At 36.1% G+C, this 25,302-nt stretch overlaps 1 protein-coding gene across 1 annotated transcript; it reads left to right on the top strand.

Annotated features, from left to right (window-relative positions):
- Positions 1 to 1,946: 1,946 nt before the first annotated feature.
- Positions 1,947 to 4,420, top strand: LOC125665456 (ankyrin-1-like). The gene is made up of 2 exons (XM_056150968.1): positions 1,947 to 1,968; positions 2,110 to 4,420. Exons 1-2 carry the CDS (start codon positions 1,947 to 1,949, stop codon positions 3,963 to 3,965), a joined length of 1,878 nt encoding a protein of 625 aa, XP_056006943.1. The 3' UTR covers positions 3,966 to 4,420.
- The last annotated feature ends 20,882 nt before the right edge of the window (positions 4,421 to 25,302 follow it).

The raw sequence follows: 25,302 nt of genomic DNA, 5'->3' as shown, positions 1-25,302 counted from the left end.
TCAAAGTATATTCGAAGTTACACATCAATAAATTTTATAAAAATAAAATGCACGGAAACTTTTATCATCCGTGCAAAACGAATCCTTGATTTATACTTTTTTTTCGATTTCCGTGCGTCGGGGACTTGTCCGTGTTTTGTAAATGGCGAATTATATCTGTAATGTTTAAACCTTTCCACAACCGGCTTCGTCAATTATATAATGAAATTACGACCGCTTTGGCCAGGTTCAACATCTTTACTTGGCCTTCGTCCTTGTATGTTTATGATTAACGGTATTCTATCAGTAACTTGTACGTGTTAAATTACTTTGCAGTAAATCTAAACTTTTAGCTAATGATACATACAGCTATAAAACTTTAACATGTCACGCAGAATAATGATCAGAATATCTAGAACTCCATTTGTTTTAATTCACTTCTATTTTATAGAGCAATTTTAACTAGAATACCATGGGTTCAACTTTGCGTATAAATAATTGCGTAAAATAAATTGTTAAGCCGTTTTTTGGCACACTGATTTTGACTGCTGATAACTCCGTTTACCTGATCAGGATATAGAGCTCACGGCGGGTGTGATCGGTCAATAGGGGATGCTTATTCCTCCTAGGCACCTGATCCCACCTCTGGTGTGTCCAGGGGTCCGTGTTTGCCCAACTATGTATTTTGTATTGCTGATAGGAGTTCTGAGATTGATCACTATTCGTTATCTTCACCTTGAATAATGAAGTTCTAAGACTAAGTGAATCGACTGATATATGCCGATAGAATATGGGTGTGATTAACTCTACACAATGAACGCCGTAAAATCTTAATTCCATGTCTAACTGAGGTTTAATTAATCAGGTATTGTGAAAAATTAGGAAATCTGTGAAAATGCAATGCAATCACTTAAACATTTTATTTAGCAAAGGGTAACTGACTTATGCAAAGTGAAGATAACGAACAGTGATCAATCTCATAACTCCTACAAGTAATACAAAATAGATAGTTGGGCAAATGCGTAAAGAATCAAATACACCAAAATCCACGGATGAATGATAGTGGTTATAAAACATGTTTGACGTGAAGCTGATGCGTTTTAGAAACTTCAATATTGATACTCTTAATTAAAGAAACAAATAAATACACGAACAAATCATTACAAGGGCTAAACAGCAATAATGTCAATACGAATTACTACACATATTATGAATGATTGGAAAATTAACAATCTCAATAGCTGGAAACATGATATCACTTCATCGACAGGGGATGCTTACTCCTCCTAGGCACCTGATCCCACCTCTGGTGTGTTTGCCCAACTATTTATGTTGTGTTGCTTATAGGATTTTATAATATTGATCATTTGGATTTCTTGAATTACTTTACTGAGAGAACTTTTTTTCTCCCAAAAAACCCTTAAAATTCGCGTCATTTTATTAATTTCACCTTATTAAAAAATAATACAAATGACTGAATAGGAAACATATGTCAAGCCCAATAAAATTTGTAAAATCCAGGAGCCTCAAGGCGGCCCCCAGACCCCTGCCTCATAACTGCAATTCCTGAATCCGTACCTGGAAAGGCCCAGGGTTCAAATCCCGGCCGCGACAGCCCAGAGTCGTTAAAACAGGTAGTGACAGATCCATCGCCAAACGCTCGGCATCAGGTGTGAATGTCACGGGTTCTCTGAGATGAACTCAAAATCGGATGTTCCGTGGCACAGTAGGTGTGGCACGCTAAATAACCCTCACTGCTAAATGGCCGTAAGCATAGGCCTAAATTTGAAGCCTTTCACCGATCTTGGTGACCTCTCCGTATGAGTGAAAAATTCTCGAGAGAGGTACAATCAATCAGTCCTATAGGAACTATGGGATTGATCACTGTTCGTCATCTTCCCATTTTCGTCGTTATAACGACCAACGGATTTGCAAAATGCTGACTTCAAACGAGAAAAATTGAGAAAATGAGAAAACGATTGAAAAATGGTTAGTGGTTATCTAAATTTTTAAGAATTATTTAAATGCACTATATGTCTGTATCAAGGGCAGGTAATCCTGTCTGTGTGTGGAATATTTAATAGAATTCTGTGAAATATCGCTGTTATCCTTTGATTGTATTTTCATTAGGAACGAATGACTACACTCCACTTCATAAAGCTTGTCAAGTTGGTGATGATACCACTGTACAACAACTACTGCAAAATGGCGCCGACATCAATGTATATGACAACGAAGGATTAAATCCTCTTCACATAGCCTGTGGAGAAGGACATGAGAGCACGGTACAACTTTTATTGAACAATGGCGCCAATATCAAGTTATGTAAAAATAATGGAGTCAGTCCCCTATTTATAGCTTGTCAAAAAGGACATGACAGCACCGTCCAACATTTACTGAACTATGGCACCCATATCAATGTATGTAGAAATAATGGAGTCAGTCCCCTATATATAGCTTGTCAAAATGGACATTACAGCATGGTACAGCTTTTACTGAACAATGGCGCTGATATCAATTTATGTCGGAATGAGGGTGGCAGTCCTCTATATATAGCTTGTCAAAAAGGACATGACAGCACGGTTCAACATTTACTGAACATCGGCGCCGACATCAATTTATGTAAAAATACAGGAGCCAGTCCTTTACATGTAGCTTGTCAAAAAGGACATGACAGCACGGTACAGCTGTTACTGAACAATGGCACCCATATCAATTTATGTAAAAATAATGGAGTCAGTCCCCTATATATAGCTTGTCAAAATGGACATGACAGCACGGTACAGCTGTTACTGAACAATGGTGCCGTCATCAATTTGTGTAGAAATACAGGACCCAGTCCTTTATATATAGCTTGTCAAGAAGGACATGACAGCACGGTTCAACTTTTACTGAACAATGGCGCCGATATCAATTTATGTCAGAATGATGGACTCAGTCCCCTATATATAGCTTGTCAAAAAGGACATGACAGCACGGTTCAACATTTACTGAACATCGGCGCCGACATCAATTTATGTAAAAATACAGGAGCCAGTCCTTTACATGTAGCTTGTCAAAAAGGACATGACAGCACGGTACAGCTGTTACTGAACAATGGCACCCATATCAATTTATGTAAAAATAATGGAGTCAGTCCCCTATATATAGCTTGTCAAAATGGACATGACAGCACGGTACAGCTGTTACTGAACAATGGTGCCGTCATCAATTTGTGTAGAAATACAGGACCCAGTCCTTTATATATAGCTTGTCAAGAAGGACATGACAGCACGGTTCAACTTTTACTGAACAATGGCGCCGATATCAATTTATGTCAGAATGATGGACTCAGTCCCCTATTTATAGCTTGTCAAAAAGGACATGACAGCACGGTTCAACATTTACTGAACTATGGCGCCGACATCAATTTATGTAAAAATACAGGAGCCAGTCCTGTATCTATAGCTTCTCAAAAAGGATATGACAGCAAAATACAACTTTTACTGAACAATGGGGCCCATATCAATTTATGTAAAAATAATGGAGTCAGTCCCCTATATATAGCTTGTCAAAATGGACATTACAGCACGGTACAGCTTTTACTTAACAATGGCGCTGATATCAATTTATGTCGGAATGAGGGAGGCAGTCCTCTATTTATAGCTTGTCAAAAAGGACATGACAGCACGGTTCAACATTTACTGAACATCGGCGCCGACATCAATTTATGTAAAAATACAGGAGCCAGTCCTTTATATGTAGCTTCTCAAAAAGGACATTACAGCACGGTACAGCTGTTACTGAACAATGGCGCCCATATCAATTTATGTAAAAATAATGGAGTCAGTCCCCTATATATAGCTTGTCAAAATGGACATGACAGCACGGTACAGCTGTTACTGAACAATGGTGCCGACATCAATTTATGTAGAAATACAGGAGCCAGTCCTTTATATATAGCTTGTCAAGAAGGATATGAACACGTTTGGATGTTGTTGATTTAAGAAAAGACATGACAGCACGGTTCAACTTTTACTGAACAATGAAGCCGATTTCAATTTATATCACAATAATGGATCCAGTCCTCTATATATAGCTTACGAAAAAGGACATGGCAGCACGGTACAACTTTTACTGAACAATGGCTCCAATATCGATTGATGTCAGAATAATGGAACCAGTCCTCTTGGTATTGCGTTTCAAAATAAGCATCACGATGTAGTAAAAATGTTGCTTAGAAAATTGTGGTGATATTTGACTTGATAGATGACTATTCAATGATTTCTTTACTCAATTAACGCGTTCATTCACAAAAAGAACAGATACCTTAATGAACGAGTAAGGAGTACATCATCTTTATACACCACAAGAATAGGACATATACGTATATAATGAACGAATCGGAAAGTTATGGGGAAAATAGTTGTAAACTCAAGTTTCTGATTAATTAAAGAAAATGAGATAATTCATATTGTTGGTATATAGCGTGCAGTACATATATGCTTCTTGTTATACGCCTGTCCTCAGACGGGGCATACTATGCTATGGCGTTGTCCGTGCGTCCGCCCGTGTGTCCGTCCGAGGTAATGTTTTTCAGAATTCTCTTGCGCTATGTATGTACAGCATTGAAATTTAGTCAACATTTCACACCCCAGAAGCGTAAAAGTGAGTTTACATTTCAAATAGATCGGTACATCGTAACCACTTGAGGTCAACAGTAGTACAACAGGTTCCCACACTTCCTTTGTTATGGATTCAGAGAAATACAGGATTAATTCACAGCTGAATTGGTGCACCATGACCTTCCGTAATGTTTTTCTATTCATATATCTATACCCATTCAGAGTGCATTTTGTGCTTAAAGGTTGAATATCACTGACGTATGGTGTACCGTTTGCGGTATACTTGATACAATAAAATCTAAATGCGTAGTAGAAATTCAAATATGTAATGCAAATCATTGATTTACATGTAATTTGAATGTAGAATATAGCTCAAATGCATTCGAGATTTAGATGTACAATGAAATAAAAATATACAATGAGCTATAATCTAAATATATACCATACATTGTACGTATAATTAGGGATTTTACAACGAGATAATCAAATGCAATGAAAACTATATATAATTTATTTCTAAACAAGATGCCCACATGCCTTATCGGTTACCCGAGTACTAGTGAAAATGTATCACTACTCCAAAGGACTATGGAATTTAGATAAAAATTGCTGTTCTGAATATCTAAGCTAAATTCTAATGTTCAGCAACAGTATAAAACAAGGTGTGTTCTGCAATGCCCTCAAAAGTGCATACACTGATGAAAGGCTTTAGATAATATAATAGGCGTATTAACATTGAAACATTAGACTAATTTGGATCCATCCCAGAGTCAAAACCCTGGTTTGTAAAATTAACCATTTTTTGTACATCCTGTCCTGCTATTCCAAAGTATGCATTTACATTATACAATATCAACAAACTTACACATAAATACCATATACTAAGTTTGGCCCCACTCTGGGGTCAGAACCCATACCCTGGGGATCATGAAATTTACAATCTTGGTAGAGGCTTTCCTACTCTACGTCAATATTCACTTGGGTTTTTCTTAAACATGTGCAGTTGTAGAGAATAATTTTTTGAAAATTAGTCAATTTTTGGCAGTTTTGCCCTGCCCCTAAGGCCCCAGGAATCCTGAAAATTACAGCCCCTCCCCTCCTGTTCCAAAGATGCTTCATACCAAATTTGAACAAAAATTGAAATGATAGTTATCAAGAAGTTTAAAATTTCTATTGTTCACACATTTAATAACTGACTATTTTGGCCCCACGGTAATACCAAACCCCTACCCCTGGGATCTTCAAATTTACAATTTTGGTAAAGGAATACCTGCTCTTTCTAAATAACCATTTAGTTTCAATGTAGTATCACCAGCACTAAAGAAGATGCTATTTTAAAGTGTTTTACAATATAGTAAGTTTGGCCCTGCCCTGGAGTCAAAACCACTACCCCGGGGATCATGAAATTTACAATGTTGGTAGAGGCCTCCCTGCTCTACATCACGATGCATTTAGTTTTCCTTAAATATACACGGTTGTAGAAGAATATTTTTGAATAGTGGTCAAGTTTTGACAGTTTTTGCCCTGCCTCTAAGGCCCCAGGGATGCGGGAATCCTGAAATTTACAGTTTATGTCCCCCAAATGCTTCATACCAAATTAAAAAAGAATGGCTTTTCATTTCAGATCAAGATCTCAAAGCTTAATACAAATCTGAAACACTACATGTAAGACATCCTCAGTGTCTAGTGAGTTTATATAATCTCTGTTATACGATTCATTTATTTAGCATTAGCAATAAATCACAGAGAGCTAAGACTTGATACACAATATTTTCATGTATATACATGAAGGAATGTATGATGAACTAAGAATTTTAAGTCAGTGACAATCTTCTACTTCCATTTGTTTCAACTTTTCATTGTCATTTGTTCAAATTGTTTTCCTTTCATTGAATAATTTTGTTCGTATTTTGAGGTACTGTTCTTTCACCGAAAGATGGCATATGGATGCTAGAATATGGGCTTCCATAAAATCTCATTTCTGTCTTGCCTGTAAATGGAAATGAAGAAAAATTAAAACCAATGTTTATTGCAAGCATCATTTTAGATTTCATGATAAATGGCTGATAATAAATGTGTGAAAATATACATCTAAGTTTTTTTTTATCATTTATGATGTTAATCTTTTCAATGTGTACTGATAAGCATACTAATCATCATATAAACAAATTAAGAGAGCACCATTTCTTTGGCTGGCTTAGGTAAAAAGAAATACTAAAAAGTACTCACTTAGAAGGTATCCTTTATTTTGTAATTGCCTGGCAGCACATTTAGTCTGCACATATTTTTGAAATTAATTGGTCAAAAATGCAGTGTCTTCTTTAGACCATTTCACTGTGAAAAACAAACCAAAAACTTTTTTCCACATTTTTAACCCATAGTGTGATTCGTGTAATTATATTATAGTGGTATTATTTGGACGTACTTTGCCGAAATAGTAGTCAGGTTTTGACACAGGGTGCACGAGCCGGAGTCGGGTGCACTCTGTTTCAAACCCTGACTACTATTTCGGCATGGTACATTCAAATAATACCACCATTATAGTTATTAAGCTGACTGTTGTACGTATATGACAATTTAAGTTAAATTCTCAATCCCAAATCTGTTTGCAGACATTAATCTAAATCAAAGTTTTCTTGATCTTTTCTTACTAGAAGACATTTAATGATGACTCCAATGTACCATTTGATGCTATGTTGAAAATTTGGTCATGGTTCAGTTTAAACATTTGTTAGAGAATTTCTTCAAGATTATTGTCAATGACATCATTCTTGGAATTCCCCCTACAAATGTTTGACAATATTGTATGAAAACTACAAGATGTGTTTGTGAAACACAAATGCCCCCGATAATGGCCAATTCCAAAGATGGCCAAGCTAGATCACAAGGACAAATATATTGAAACCAGTAGAAAGATTTTATCACAAGAAATATTCATGTGCAATATGAAAGCTCTAATATTTACCATTTAGAAGTTATGACCAATGTCATTTTTTTTTTAAAGTAGGTCAAATATCAAGATCAAAAGGATTCGAACCCACGGAAAGGTCTTGTCACACGGAATACTCATGTGAGATACCAAAGTTCTATCACTTACTGTTCAAAAGTTATTAGCAAAGTTAAAGTTTTCCAAAAATGTTGGTATCCACGGAAAGGCTTTGTCATAAGGAATACACAAGTGAAATATCAACGATCTAGCTCTTACTGTTCAAAAGTTATTAGCAAAGTTAAAGTTTCAGATAGAATGACAGAATTGCAGGATGACAGACAAGACAAAAACAATATGCTCCCCGATCTTCGATCTCGGGGGCATAGAAATATATTCCTTAATGTAAAGGTGGTTGTAGCATAATGTTGGACTGATGTTTTCAGGAATGGGAATTTGATTCCTAGCATGTTTGCCAACATATCTTCTGCACTATATAGCAAAGCATGCCAAAGGTATATAGATCCTTTGTATACTATCAGAAAATAGTTGGGTATTGATTATATAGTGACACACTTACAGGATGCATAATAATATTAAATGGATGTCATCATGATGATTTGCTTATTGATTAATTAATTTTCTTTGCTATGTAAATTAATCTTTGAAAAGGGCCATTCAGGGTTTAATTTAGATGCATGTTTTGAATTACCAGAACTTTTTTTCTGTTTCTGCTGCATTGGGCTGATAAAAGAAGAAACACCTTTTTCCAAAAAATATACATTTAATAGTGTACACCAACAAACATGGACGTATTACAAATCAACTAAATAGGGTTATTCTCAGAAATAAACAAGATGTGTTTGTGAAACACAAATGCCTCTGGCAATGGCTAATTCCAAAGATGACCAAGGTCACAAGGACGAATGTATTAGTACCAGTAGAAAGACGTTGTCAAACGAACTGTTCATGTGCAATATGAAAGCTCTAATATTTATCATTTAGAAGTGATGACCAATGTCATTTTTTTAAAAAGTAGGTCAAATGCCAAGGTCAAAAGGTTTATTACCCACGGAAAGGTCTTGTCACACAGAATACTCATGTGAAATACCAAAGCTTTAGCACTTATTGTTCAAAAGTCATTAGCAAGGTAAAAGTTTTCAAAAAGTAGGTCAAACTAAAAGGTCAAGGTCACAGGGTCAAATATGCTGGTACCCACTCGTGTGAAATATCAAAGCTCTAGATCTTTTTGTTCAAAAGGTATTAGCAAGGTTAAAGTTTCAGACAGAATGACAAAAACAATATGCCCCCCCCCCCCAATCTTTGATCTCGGGGTAGGGCTGCAACGGGTACCCGAAGTAACCAAAAACCGCGGGTCGTGTTGTTCGGGTCGGGTTGAATTGGTTCCATTCTTCCGTATTTCGGTTCGGGTTTGGTTTTTCAAATAGAATCATTATGTCGCCAAAATCCTCAAAGGTGGCTGTATTTTGATCAATTGTTAAATGATGGCATTGTCGACAAAACTGTAAAAAAGGACAGTACATGTAAGATATGTCGTACGCATTGAAAATACGCCACAGGAGCAACATCGTCAATGACAAAACATTGAAAGCATGGATGGAAACGAGTAGAAGTGACAATGCTGTTTCTAGTACCATGGATGTAGAGTCTAAACCTCAGTCCACGTCCCCGAGTAATTATTGTGACTAAATACATTATAAAGGTTTTTTGATTTTAACTGTATATTGGATTCTTGAAGTAGTTATATAGACCCGAACCGAAATACCCGAACCCGAAGTAAAAAATTTAGAACAGACCCGACCCAAAAAAATTTGAAACCTTGACAGCCCTATCTCGGGGGCATAGAAAATACGTTAGAAAAATCCTTTAAAACAAAAATTCTGTCAAGCTTAGTTATCTCAAACTCAAAAGAAAAATGGAAAAACTTTGAGATATCCAAGGTTTGGATATATCGATAGTAAAATTCAGAGAAAAGTTTTTAAAGTGACAGGGACTATATTTAACATAGATATGGTATTCAAGATATCATTGCTTGAGATACCTAGGTTTAATTGTAACTGTTTTGTCACTAATTTTTGGCTAATGAAATAACCTTAATCATTGGATGATAATACTTTAATGTAAATTTCCATTTGACTTACCGTTGTATCTGTTATCTTTCAAACTCTGTAATGCAAATGATAATCTTTAATTCTTTATGCATAAAAAATATCAGAATTTCCTATAAATGGTGTGAGTTTCCTTACATTTAGAAATATTAAATCAATAAGAATTATGATGAAAAAATACTTTTTTCCCAAATGATTAATAGACTACTCAGTATGATCCCTCCAAAAAATGGCAGACCAATGGGCCACATGTATGTTAACCTGACAAACAGTGACTACACAGCCTCAAAATTGCTTTACTATATACATGTATACATTTAAGGTGGGTCCTTAGTCCTGGATTTTTGGGGTTTAGGTAGCTTTTTTTTTTTGGAATCAATACATTAACATTCAGAGTAATGAGATAATGCAAATTAGTTCAGGATTTCCATATTGATTTTCATTACAGACACTACTGAAGTCATGTACCCCTCTGTAGATTTTTATGAAATTCATTGGAAAAATTATTTGTCGTTATTTTAAAATGAAAACAACAAGAAAATTGTTTAATTGCATTTATTTATCAAGAAACATATCAATAACTAAAACACATGTCATTTTCAATATGTTCATCAAGTTTTAGAATAATAAGTGCAGAATTATTGAATTAGCGTTATTCTCCAAAATGTTATTAAACGAATAAATGTGGACACAATTTGCTTTTAGCATGGTTTACATATCATTTTTTCTGTTTATATTAGTAGATGTAGATCTATTATAGTTATTTATGGAAAAAAATCCATACCTTTCCTTAATAATTTCAAATTTATAGCTTCTAGAATATGTATACCCCCGTAAAAACCCAAAGTCTCGCACCATACAGCTGAGCTATTCAGAATCACTCATTGATTAAAATTTTATGTAATTTCACGAAGAAGACACAGATAATGATTTCTTATCACCTTGGTAAAATGTTTGTGAAAAATAAAGGAAATATATCGCATAATGGACTTGATAAATAATTTATTGAAAACGGAGTTATTGTCCTTGGATTCAATATTTTGAAACATATCATTTACTATTCAAATATAACTAAGACTTTTGAAATATTTTATGGCTGACAATTTTTTTTTAAAAATAACTATTGAAAAAGACTCCAACAAAATTTATATTCCAGTCATTAAATCATTGACTTTGCAAAATCTTATGACGTCACAGGAGTGTGGAACTACGTTAATATATATGGCTGTAGTACTTAAAAGGCAAATGTAAGAATCAAATTCTCATTAAGCGACTGGAGGTATCATTTGGTATAACTGGTGCAGCACTTACATGGATCAAATCTTGCTTAACTGGTCGTAGTAAGAAAGTGGTTGTAGGAACTGCAAAGTCTAAGGACTTTCTGCTTCCCTATGGAGTGCCCCAAGGGTCAGTTCTGGGACCAAGACTTTATGAAATGCTTGCAAAACCGATTGGTGAAATCTGCCGCAGACATAATATCATGTATCATTACTATGCTGATGATACCCAGGCATACTTAGTTTTTAGACCTACAGATACATGGAATGCCATCTCATCGCGGCTACAGGAATGCTTAGCAGGTATAAAATCTTGGATGAACGTCAACCTGTTGAAATTAAACGAAGAAAAAACTGAATTTATAGTGTTTACTTCGAAACATTTAAACGTTTCACCATCTTTTCAACTGTCTTTTGTAAATACCATTATTTCCAATTTGGACTGTGTTCGAAACCTTGATGTTTTCTTCGACAGTGTATTTTCTTTTAAAAATCATATTAGTTCTATCTCTCGTTCTTGTTATTATCATCTACGGAATATTGCACGGATTCGTTCTTTCATCAATGATGACGCCTGCAAGACACTTGTATGTTCTCTTGTGTTATCACGCTTACACTATGGAAATGCTCTATTTAAAGGGCTACCCCAAACAGATCTGAGCAGGCTACAGACAATCCAAAACTCAGCAGCTCGACTTGTTGCCCGGGTCAGGAAGCATGACCATATATCACCGGTGCTTGTGTCCTTGCACTGGCTTCCGGTTGATTCCCGTGTTGAATACAAGATTTTACTACACACATACAAGGCAATAAACGGATTGGCACCGGCCTATATCAGCGACCTTACCACTGTGTACGAACCAAAACGATATCTGCGTTCATGCAATTCACAATTACTAGAAAAACCCCGCGTTCGTACAAAGACCTATGGAAATCAAAGGTTTGATATGACAGCTGCCACAATATGGAACAGTTTACCGATATACATCCGTTCGTGTGGCACTGTCAAAGGTTTAAAGACAAGCCTCAAAACACATATTTTTATGAAATCTTATAACCATATTTTGTAATATATATTTTTTTTAAAGTAAAGGCTGGTTTATCGCATGAACTCGTAATGTTTAAATTGTTTTATTTTATTTGGATGTTATATTTTGTGCTCTGGTTAATCTTATCATGTTTTACATTTTACATTGTTAAAACGCTTAGAGTAATTACAAATTATATAATGCTGCACATTATCATTATTATTATTAATAAATTCGTAAAGCAGATATCCCAACCAAATCCACAGCCTCACAAATACATGCAAATATTTAATTATGAAATACATATTTCATTGAGAAAAAAATCACTTGATGAAAAATTTACTTGATCCATCTCTCATTGCACACAAACTGTGCCAAATTTTAGGGTTTGCTCGGGGCATGAACCCAAAACCTTCCAATCATGGAGCAGCCACTCTATCCACTGTGCTACCATATCCTTCTACCCATGAAACCTTTTTAAACACCTTTTTGAAAAGCATGAGTTTCATTTTCTCTGATATTTTGGTTTGAACAACTTTTATCCAATAGCATGAACTGATATGATGTGAGTCAAATAAAGCTACACATTTTATTTTATGATTACTGTTACGATATTTGATTCCAGGCTGTACAATACCCTTGTGGAGTATTTATTAGTGTATGGAGTGTCACAAGATATATATTGGTGAAACTAAAACTACATCTAGTTTTCCCAATACATTTAATTTATCTTTTGTACAGAGTTTACTTACCTTTTTCTTTTTCGAAATTGGATCCGTCTTAATTTGCAGCATCTCCTTGATGTCTACTAAGAAAATTAGTGAAATTAGCCAAACTATGGCTGGGCAAGTACACATTCAAAAATGATTTTTTATTCATTTACAATCCCAAACAAATTCCATTTTTTTTTTGGTAAAGACATGGGTATAAAAGAGTGTCTGCTCTAGTTGAAGAGAATCAACAGCACCTTTTAAACAGTAATTGATACTGCCTTAACATGATTATGTTTAATATGCGTATGCCTGTTATTATATTAAAACTACAACCGTGTTTTCAATCGTACTGTTCAATCATACTAGTTTTAATTTGATTCTACATTCAAGTATAGCATACATGTACATGCTGTTAAAATATGTGAACTGTTCTGAAGATGTCAAAGATACTAAAAATAGAAATTTCAGGGTTGAATGACACTAAATGACTGAGTTATATGACGAACAGCATAGTGAATATATACTCTCAAGATTAGTCTGATGGTCAAATAAAAACAAAACTACCAATCTCAGAAAAAACAAAATCATTAGTCGAGTCCGAAATGCAATCAGTTATACCACTAAGTCCGGTAGCATCTGGAAAAACAATTGTTGATGGCATAAAAAGGAAAACTAAAACAATGTATTCATGACTATATTATATGTATATCATTGTAGCGGTCAGCCAGGTGCGATCGCCAGTGGCTAGATAGCTTAGTTGATAGAGCACCTGACTTGAGATTCAGGGGACCCTGGTTCGAATTCGAAAATATGCAAATTTGGATAAAAACATGATTTTCAAAAACAATATTTCAACACATATGAACAAAAGACTCTGGCAGATTTGAACTAGAGATCTGCGGTTCTCCAGTCCAATGCTTTAACCACCGAGCTATGATAATAGACAAACGAATCGATCGATACAAATAAATTTACAAAACATTTAAATCGTCATCTTGTGAGTAGTGTAATAAAGAGTATAAGCTTTAGTGTAGTGAGCTACCTTATGTCAGAGGAGTTGAATTGGGATCTTTAGTGTCAAAATTATGAAAAATCAACATTTTTGTGCATTGGGAATGGTACCATTTACTGGCACATGTACTAATAAGTTACATGAACAAAACAATCAAATATCGCATATTTAAGAAGAAGCTCTGGGCCACATCGCTCAACTGAGTCATCTTATCCCATTTTCGAAGACTATCCCTCCATATTTTAATCCTATTGTGACCCAAATTTACCCCGGGGAACATTATTTTTACAAACTTGAATCTGCACTATGTCAGAAAGCTTTCATATAAATGTCAACATTCATAGCGCAGTGGTTCTTGAGAAGAACATTTTTAATGATTTTCCCTATATACTTTGATCCCCTATTGTGGCCCCATCCTACCCCTAGGGCCAGGGTTTTAACAAACTTGAACCTGCACAATATCAGAAAGCTTTCATATGAATTTCTACTTTCCTGGCAAAGTGGTGCTTGAGGAATTTTTTCCCCCGATATACTTGTGCATAAAACTTTGATTCCCTAGTTGTGGCCCAATCCTACCCCAAGGGCCATGCTTTTTACAAACTTGAATCTGTACTATGTCAGGAAGCTTTTATGTAAATTCCTACTTTCCTGGCCCAGTGGTTCTTGAGATCTTGAAAGATTTTCCCTATATAATTGCATATAAAACTTTGATCCCCTGTTGTGACCTCATCCTACCACCATGGCCATGATGTCAACAAACTTGAATCTGCACAATGTCAGGAAGCTTTCATGTAAACTTCTTTTTCCTAGTCCAATGGTTCTAGAGAAGAATATTTTAACAGATTTTCTCTGTATATTTGTATCTAAAACTTTGATACCCCATAGTGGCCCATCCTACCCCCAGGGGCCATGATGTCAACAAACTTGAATCTGCACAATACCAGGAAGCTTTCAAGTAAATTTCTACTTTCCTGGCAAAATGGTTCTTTAGAAGAAATTAAAAAAAATGTCCCTATATATTTGCCTGTGAAACTTTGATTCCCTATTGTGGCCCCATCCTACCCCCGGGGGCCATCATTTAAACAAACTCAAATCTACATTATGTAAGGAAACTTTCATGTAAATTGCAGCTTTTCTGGCCCAGTGGTTCTTGAGAAGAAGTTTTTCAAAGATTTTCCCTATATATATGTATGTAAAACTTTGACCCCTATTGTGGCCACATCCTACCCCCAGGGGATATGATTTTAATAAACCTGAATTTCCACTATGTCAGGAAGCTTCCATACAAATTTCAGCTATTCGGGCCCAGTTCTTGAGAAGAGGATTTTTAAATGACCCCACCCTACTTTTGCATTTTTGTGACTATCTCCCCTTTCAAGGGGCACGACCCTTCATTTTAACAAACGTAAAAGCCCTTTACCCAAGGATGCTTGTTACCAAGTTTGGTTGAAATTGGCCCATTGGTTCTGGAGAAGAAGTCGGAAATGTAAAAGTTTACAGACAAACGACAGACAACCGGAAAAGCTCACGTGAGCTTTCAGGTCAGGTAAGCTAAAATTGTTAAACAGGAAAATATTGTAAGTTATGTAAACACTTGGAGGGATAATACGGAAATATATGGGGTTCTTATAAAATGCATATTGACCGAGATGTAAGATGAGCCAAATATGCAATATTTTCAAGGACCCCATATACTTCCATATAACCTCTCTGATTGTCTGCATACTGATATTTTCGATGAAGTAAGAATTGCTTAGTTACATTAAGATGTCATCTGATGCTTATGTGACGTCAGTTATTAGGGTCCTTGCGAGGTCAAACATGTCAAGTGAAAGCAACATCTAAAATTTGATATTAGTCAGTAGGGTATATAGGTAACGGTATATTGATTTGATATCGAGTTAGTTGGTCATGTGGAGGGGTCATATTAACAATGTCATGTTAGTAGGCAGCATAATGGTTTTAAAAAGTATTCTTCTGGACCCTGGTATATTTGTTTCTAATCTTAATTTTGTCAGCTCATGTCATAAAGATATTGATTATGACTCTTCTTACCATGGTTCCTGACCCTCATGACTGTAGAAGAAAAATCTCAGTTTTCCTTCTTTCCTCTGCCACTGCCTTTGTTATGTTCTCCCCAGCATACTAGAGGAGAAAATCTCATCTTGCATGTGCTGTAGTGCTAAGCACGTAAGACCCTGTATAAAAATTAATATAGAAATGCAATTTCCACAGTAGGTAATACTAAGGCACAACAATTTTGTGATACAGTACACTTAGTTTATACTGAGTGCAAATGTATACAGTTGCGTTTCCTTAACCTTCTTTTTTTTTCGTGTATCATTTTATTTTTTAAATATGAAATATATGTTTTGTGCAATATTTCATAATGCTACAGCCACATTGTATATAAATCAACATTTAAAAGAATGATTTTAAAAATTTGTATTTTATAAACCGTTACACCCCTTTATGTTCTTCTGTTTATATTCCTCAATATACAGTCAGCGTAAGTGACATAATAACAAATAGAACTAGTAATCCTAATTGTTCGCGAACAATTATAGGGCTTTCCACCTACAATGATATAAAAAAGATATTTAAGAATATTTAAGATGATGTACGAAACTCAACACGACCTTGAAAATTTAATTAATAATGTTCACGATGACCTTGACCTTTGACCTTGACCTCATTTTGAAGGTCAAAGGGCATCGCTCTTAATGCAAGTGATCCCATGTCTCTATCTATATTAATGTAAAAGCTATAAGCTTAAAACATGTTAATCAAGACATTCAGGGGCAATAATTTGTTTAGGGGTTTATGGTTACTTTCGGTTAGCTTCTCAATGCTAAAAATACTTTGAAAGACCTTGAAAATGGGGAAAAATAATTTTGATGATGACCTTGACCTTTGACCTTGACCTAATTTTATACCTATATTAATATAAAAGTTATAGGCTTAGATAATGATATTGGAGACTTTCAGGGGCAATAACTATGCTTAAGGGTTTTCGTATCCCTTTGATTATTTTTTCTTTGCAAGAGGGTTTTACTGTGAATTCATTAGCGAAGGGTTCATGTCTCTATGACTTTCCGGTAAGTGGGAGTAGCGATAACAAGGTTTTCGACGCGAGTCACCGAAATTCACATAAGGGTCAAAGTTCAAAGTTGTAATGCATACTATCAAAACCAATCGAGAAGTCAATACTTACCCATATAATATTTCAACGCTATCTTCAGCAGGAAAGAAAGTATAAAAAATGCTATTTTTTCCTCTTTTCTGATGACTTTGACCTTGACCTAATTTTCAAGGTCAAAGGTCACCGATCCTATTTCAGTTGGTCCCATGTCTCTACGACAAACCGTTCTCAAGTTCGACATGTTTTACGAATAAATCGAAAAACATAAAGAGGCATTAACTCCCTTTAGGGGACACCGAATCCCTTCATTTGAATTTCTTCGCTTTTACTAATTACCCTCTATGCTTTAGAAAAGGTTTCATCCTCCTATCATTTACGGTTTAATAGTAGAAGCGCTAACAATGATTTCTGCGAAAGGTCCAATAACTCCGTAAGGGGTCAAAGTTCAATTACGCAGGGTGAACTGTATTCGTTTCTCAAGAAGTACTATATGATGGACTATAAAGTTTTTCGATAAGTCTTAAGACGAAAATTTTTTTTGACGGCAGGAAAATAATAATAATAAACAGAACAACTAGTGATCCTAATTGTTTGCGAACAATTAGAGGGCTTCCCACCTTCTAGCGGTTTTTCAGTAGTGTTCAAATGCTAAAAGTCCCCCACCCCACCCCCACCCCCCCCCCCCCCCCCCCCCCCCCACCAAAAAAAAAAAAAGAAAAAAAATTGGATTTGGCTAGAAAAGAAATTCAAATTTGCCGCAAAATTTGAGTGTTGAGGTGTGTTCAATGTTTGGTTTCGCATTAAGTACCCGTCAAATTTGAGGGAGAAAAGGGATGTGGGTGTTGGGTAGCCAGCACATATGCACATATCAGGTAAAAGTGTAATGGGACTTGTGCAGGTGTTTGGGGTGACTTTGGACCTGTTAGATAGGATATTTGGAGGTGCAAAGAAACCGGATGTAACATTTTCCTAGATTGTAGTAACTGCTGGTGCATGCTGGGAGTCTACAAGCCTCATGTTGATGTTGTGAAGATGCACTGGATTTTACCGTGTGTGTTGTGGATTGTGGAATTGAATATACAGTTTGTAATTGCTCATCCTATGTGTTCTAATTCACGGAGACAATGTCTTTTAGTCATTTCACCCAAGGAGGCATGCATATACGGATTTATAGGCTTTGACAACAAACAACCAAAATGGCGGCCGGTGAATTAGAAAGTGTCTGAGTGCATGTAGGATATCTGAACGGAGAATAGGAGTACTGCATCCCATCTGATCCTGCAGGTAAGTGTTTATTTGTTTACAATGACAGTCAGGATGGAATGTCAATGAGTTCAACTGTCAAGTAAAGTTGCATCATCATTATAAAAAAAAAACTTAGTCTTTATGTTGATGCAGGCAGACAATTGAATCTGGTCTATGTCTTTTCATGAATGTAAATGGAATTCATGTTTGATTGACCAGACAGTCAAGAAATGGGTGTAGGTCAGATGTGTAGGTGTACGTCAGATTAGCTAGAATCCTGTAATTGTTGCATGGCATGAGACCGGTCAAAATAGTGTATTGAAACAGCTGATCACAGACAGATTACTTGAAGGGTGGGGAATTTCTTCCTTGGGGACGACAGGCGTGATGGGTGGGTTGGTCTTACTCGTGGAGACTGGCCCCTGGATGCGTGACCTTGACCTTTGACCTTGACCCACTTTCAAGGTCTAACCTCAAAAATCCTGTTGTTGGGCATGAGACGGGTCAAAATAGTGTATTATAAACAGCTGATCACAGACAGATCACTTGAAGGGTGGGGGATTTCTTCCTTGGGGACGACAGGCGTGATGGGTGGGTTGGTCTTACTCGTGGAGACTGGCCCCTGGATGCGTGACCTTGACCTTTGATATTGACCCACTTTCAAGGTCAAACATTAAAAACTCATGGGAGAGAAAATGTGACCTTGACCTTTGATCTTGACCTCATTTTGAAGGTCAGAGAGGTCACGGGGCTTCGTGCCAGTGGTCCCGCATCCCTATCTCCATCCGTGAAAAAGTTATGGGCTCGAACGACGACGTCGGACACTTTCGAGGGCGAGAACCGTGCTTCAGGGTTCTCGGTTTCCCTCGGTCAACTTCTCTGTGCGAGAGTGTTTTATCTTGAATTCGTCGGTCAAGGTTTTGGGTCTCCACGACTTACGGTCTAGCAGGAGTAACGATAACGGGGTTTTCGAACTTAAGTCGCCGCCATTCGCAGAGTGGTCAAAGTTCAGAGTTGACATTCGTGATGCCGAGACCGGTCCAGAATTCCTTGCTGACCCATGTGATATTTCGATGCTATCTGAAGCATGAAAGAGCGTATAAAAAGTCAAGGTCACCCAACCCGTTCCAGTGGATTCCGTCTCTCTACGACGAAGACTTTAGGAATCGTCAATTTGTAAGGGACAAATCGGAAAACATGAGGGGGCATTAACTCCCTTTAGGGGACACCGAATCCCTTCATTTGAAATTCTTCGCTTCTACTTATTGACCTCTATGCTTCAGCAAAGGTTTCATCCTCTTATCCTTTGCGGTTGAAAAGGAGTAGCGATAACAATGATTTCTGCTAAAAGGTCTGATAACTCTGTAAGGGGTCAAAGTTCCATGACGCAGGGTGAAATGTATTCGTTTCTCAAGAAGTGCTATAGGATGGACTCTAAAGTTTTTCGATAAGTCTTAAGACGAAAATTTTTTGGACGGCAGGAAAATAATAATAATAATAACTAGTAATCCTAATTGTTCGCGAACAATTAGAGGGCTTTCCACCTACAATGATTTAAAAAAAAGATATTTAAGAATATTTAAGATGATGTACGAAACTCAAAATGACCAAGAAAATTTAAATAATAATTTTCACGATGACCTTGACCTTTGACCTTGACCTCATTTTGAAGGTCAAGGGTCATCGGTCTTAATGCAAGTGATCCCATGTCTCTATCTATATTAATGTAAAAGCTATAAGCTTAAAAAATGTTAATCAAGACATTCAGGGACAATCATTTGTTTAGGGGTTTTCGGTTACTTTCTATTAGCTTATCAATGCTAAAAATACTTTGAAAGACCTTGAAAATGGAGAAAAAAATTATTTTGATGATGACCTTGACCTCATTTTGAAGGTCATCGGTCTTAATGTAAGTGGTCCCATGTCTCTATCTATATTAATATAAAAATTATAGGCTTAGATAATGATATTGGATACTTTCAGGGGCAATAACTATGCTTAAGGGTTTTCGTATCCCTTTGATTATTTTTTTCTTTGCAAGACGGTTTTACTGTGAATTCATTAGTTAAGGTTTCGTGTCACTATGACTTTCCATTAAGTAGGAGTAGCGATAACAAGGTTTTCGACGCGAGTCTCTGAAATTCACAAGGGGGTCAAAGTTCAAAGTTGAAATGCATACTATCAAAACCAATCAAGAAGTCAATACTTACCCATATAATATTTCAACGCTATTTAAAGCAGGAAAGAGAGTATAAAAAGTGCTATTTTTTCCTCTTTTCTGATGACCTTGACCATTGACCTTGACCTAATTTTCAAGGTTAAAGGCCACCGATTGTATTCCAGTTGATCCCATGTCTCTACGACAAACTGTTCTCAAGTTCGACATGTTTTACAAATAAATTGCAAAACATAAATAGGCATTAACTCCCCTTAGGGGACATTGAATCCCTTCGCTTCTACTAATTACCCTCTATGTTTTAGAAAAGGTTTTATCCTTCTATCATTTATGGTTACAAAGTAGAAGTGCTAACAATGATTTCTGCGAAAGGTCCAATAACTCCGTAAGGGGTCAAAGGTCAATTACGCAGGGTGAACTGTATTCGTTTCTCAAGAAGTACTATATGATGGACTATAAAGTTTTTCGATAAGTCTTAAGACGAAAATTTTTTTTGACGTCAGGAAAATAATAATAATAAACAGAACACTGAAAGGTGGAAAGCCCTAATAAACAGAACAATAACAATAGGACTTTCCACTGAAAGGTGGAAAGCCCTTATAACAATAGGACTTTCCACAGAAAGGTGGAAAGCCCTAATAAGAAACATCTCATGTTTGAGTTACAACAGGAAAGAATATAGTACCTTTAGGCTAGTCTGATAATTATATACTCGATATTAAACCGTCTTTGTCTATGCCTGCTTCGCAAAACAACTTTAGCCTCAGAATCTGGTGACATCCTTCTTTTCTAAATAAAATATCAATGTCAAAAAATATATGTTTGTGGGTATGTCATTTTCATGAAAAATTTTCCATTGTACAGTTTATCAAATTTTCTTCCATTGTACAGTTAAAATTATACTGTAAGGTCAGAATATTTGCTGACCATTCATTTTTCTAATATATTTACTATGTATAACACTTTGCTTATACAGTGAATGCACTTCTTAATCTTCTGTAAATCATTTTTTTAAAATATATACAGTACATTAATAGATAACAGGGATAAGAGCAACATGGTTAAAACATGATCCTTAAATAAAAATTGGAAGGTCCAACTTTAGCAAAAACATAGTCAAAATTCTAGCTCAAAGTTATGTTATCTTGCCCACATTTAAGGGCTGTCAGGTTCTTAAACATGACTAAAATCTTTGATTCAAGAACTTTTCAATTTTGTTTTTCCAAAATGATTTTCATGGATTTATTCAGTCTTAAATCAAAAGATGGCAAGGAAATCGAAGTGTGATTACACCTGATCTTCTTACATTACGACATAGCTAAAGACAAAACCATCACTGAAGAGTGTAATATGTCTGTAACAACTAAAACATTCAACTGGATTCACTTCATCCAAGCTAAAACACTTTTTTCAGCCTAAAGTGCTATAACTAGAAACCTTCTTTCTAGACTAGAGCCCTAGTGGAAGTATATGTCATTATGAAGAAAAGGTAGTTCTAAAGAACTGTATTTGAAGAGGACCATTTTGTATTCAGGTATTGAAATCAGATTGAGTCGGACAGCTAGACAGATGGATGGACAGAAAGGCTGATCACTAAAGGGGCTAATCATTAAGATCTTTGAGATGCAAGGTGAAGATAACGAACAGTGATCAATCTCATAACTCCTATAAGCAATACAAAATAGATAGTTGGGCAAACACGCACCCCTGGACACACCAGAGGTGGGATCATGTGAATAAGAGGAGTAAGCATCCCCTGTTGACCAGTCACACCAGCCGTGAGCCCTATATCCCGACCAGGTAAACGGAGTTATCCGCAGTCAAAATCAGTGTGCCAAGAACGGCTTAACAATCGGTATGAAACACGTCAGACAGCATTTGACCCAATGCGAGGTTGTACTAACGAACTAGATCGTTATAACGACCATAGAACTTGCGAAATACTGACTTCAGTCGAGACTGTTGAAACCCCTGTATCATCAATTTGTTTGTTAGTAGCTTACCTTATTTGAAAACTGACTAAACGCAGAACAAGGGATCCAACACCAATATAAACTATATATCATAGTCAGTGTTTTCATTTTAAAAGTGATTTTTTTAAATACCAAATGAAGTTTAATTCATGATTTTTTAAATGTTTTTAAAAGATTAAAAACTAAGACTTAAAATAACTTACCCCACTTGACCCAAATATTTTTACTGTGACAGAGCCATACCATATACTGTCAACAAATGATGTCTTATATCTCAAGAGACACTCAAGTCTACTACAAAATCCATCTTTATGAACAAGACTCATCAGTCAAAATAACTCTGATGATAAAGTTAACTTGCTGGCACTTATGCATGTATTTAGAGTATTTTGAGTTAACTCAATCTAATTACAAATGAGGACAGATGCAAGATGATTGATGCATTGTATTGTATCTTAATTGCTTAACGTCTCGCTCGAGAATTTTTCACTCATATGGAGACGTCACCAAGACCGGTGAAGGGCTTCAAATTTAGGCCTATGCTCGGCGATTACGGCCATTGAGCAGTGAGGGTTCTTTAGCGTGTCACACCTACTGTGACACGGGGCATCCGTTTTGGGGGTCATCTCCGAGGACCCGCGACATTCCCACCTGATGTCGAGCGTTTGGCGATGGAACTGTCACTACTTGAATTAACGACTTAGGTCTGTCGCTACCGGAATTCGAACCCCGGCCTTCCGCATGCGGGCGAACGCTCTAACCTCTCGGCAACCGCAGCGGTTTTCTCACCGATTACTTATTCGGCTGAGTGGTTTCGCCTCCCTTCCCTGTTCGAATGCTGGACAACTCGCTTCCCCTCAGGACAACTCGCCCTCTCGCAGGACAAGTCGCCCCTTCTCTTGAGACAACTCGCCCCCAATATCATATAAATATATGATCACATTTTATTTTCATTTTGTGTGTGCAATTGTACAAAAATTTACACTTTTAAACCCTATATAGATACGTCTTATTTCATAACAGGAATGGTAAATTCTAATAGAATTATACACATATTTAATTAGTTCATTTCAGACATTTTTCATAATTCAATCTGTTAGGAAAATTATATTTACTGATGTTTTTTTTGGGGGGGGGGTGGAAGGTGTGTGCGTTTTATCAATACAGTATGTATACTACATAAGTGTAAATGTGAAGCATGAATATTCTTATACATGTAATGTGTTTCGCAAATAATTCCTGTCATGGGGAGAATGCAACAATTTTTGAAGGGGGGGGGGGGGGGTCCAGGGTGATCCCACACTCATACATAGAATCATACACACAGGGAGAGAAAAATACTACATTTAATGATTTATTTAACATAGTTCCTTCGGAAAATGGCCCGAAAACGGCAAACGAAAGTTCGATGTAATCTTCTGATAATATCAAATTGAAACATCACAGGTGACTTATCGTATAAATTGAAGTAGAATATATTTCTTTCATTCACTCGTAAATGAACATGCTTTGTGATAGACTTTTTGTTTGTAAATTTGTAAGCATTGTTGTGTGGGTAGGTAAATAGTGAAGGTAAACAGATGAAAGCAAATGAGCGAGTCTCTATCTAGCGAGTAGAATCAGTGCAGAGATTGCCGAGTATTTTTCAACTACTTTTTTATTCAAACGCATTAGACATTTATTTCATAAATTACAGTAGACTCTCTCTCTCTCTCTCTCTCTCTCTCTCTCTCTCTCTCTCTCTCTCTCTCTCTCTCTCTCTCTGTACAAAAGTGGGGCAACCCATACCTACCCTCCTTGATGTATTGCACTAAACTAAGTTATCATCACTATGGTAACTATTCGAGGGTCAATTATGCTGAAAATTAGTACATTTCTGAGTCTTCAAGCTTTATCGGACTTCTCATTTGCGCCATGGATGTTGATCAATACTGTTTATAATAGTGATAGTATGATTAGACATTACAGCTGAGTTAATGGTTATGGTTGTGAACCTTTATAGATGTGGAAAAAATCATAATTATCCTATGCCGAGAAACAATAAAAATTGCTCCGTGTACTTAAATATTTAAGTTCTATCGGACGGCCGGAGCCTGCATGTAGAAAAGGCACAAAGTGTTGTGGGTGGGGGGGGGGTACATTTTGAATAACTGTCCATCCACTTTACTAGCCGATGTCTTTGATTTTTAATTGATATTACAAATACATGTATTATTCATTATTATGATTCGCTATTTTAATGAAAAGACATGGATTGACAACAAAATCTATAGAAACAACCTCACAAGATTCATTTGCAGACTTGCAGCTGAATAAATTGAAGTTCAGAATTTCCTCTAGGCCTATGTAATACCTATATTAACCACTACAGTCTTCATTCCAAAAAAAATCAATGAGGGAAACCCTATGCACGACATACAGTGTATAAAAGGTTGATATTGTGGTCTCTCTATGAATTGATGATATGAACAATTTATATAATTTGTACTTACATTCCACTGTTTTGCTTGACTTCTAAATGATGAATTTCAAGGATTCAAGGATATGGAGGACACCCGAAAACACTCGGAACGCATTGCGCATAATTTTGTGCTTTGAAGTTGGAACGAGAAATTCTGAACCACATTTTTTTTTCGAAAAAAGATTTATTGCAAGCAGAAAATTGTAACTACGAAAAATTATTGACAAAACAATATTAAAAACTAATTACAAAGAGAAATAACTGATATATAGCAGCTCTTTGTTGTTTTTTTTTAACAATTTTTTGCCGGTCTCCTTTATGATGATATTAAGCACTTTCGGAATATACGATGGTCGTACTTTAAGATGAAATATTTACATAATCATGATTGACTGGCATGGTTTGCGTATCTGGCAAACAACTCGAGAAAAAAAGAAAAAATTTTGTCAATTCATTATAAAAAAATTACTATTTTTTTAATTACATAGAGTCAAAATGTTAAGGCGACAGATCCGTGTCACCTTAATCCAGGAGGCCACTTAATTCCAATATATCAATATGATCGGTCTATTTAATGCCACAACTATATATATAATATACTATGCTATACTATAAAGACTATGCAAGGTGAAGATAG

This window comes from Ostrea edulis, chromosome 10 (assembly GCF_947568905.1).
Source record: "Ostrea edulis chromosome 10, xbOstEdul1.1, whole genome shotgun sequence".
Classification (NCBI taxonomy): Eukaryota; Metazoa; Mollusca; class Bivalvia; order Ostreida; family Ostreidae; genus Ostrea; species Ostrea edulis.
The sequence above is the reverse complement of the archived record's forward strand: the minus strand, read 5'-3'. Positions and strand labels throughout refer to the sequence as shown.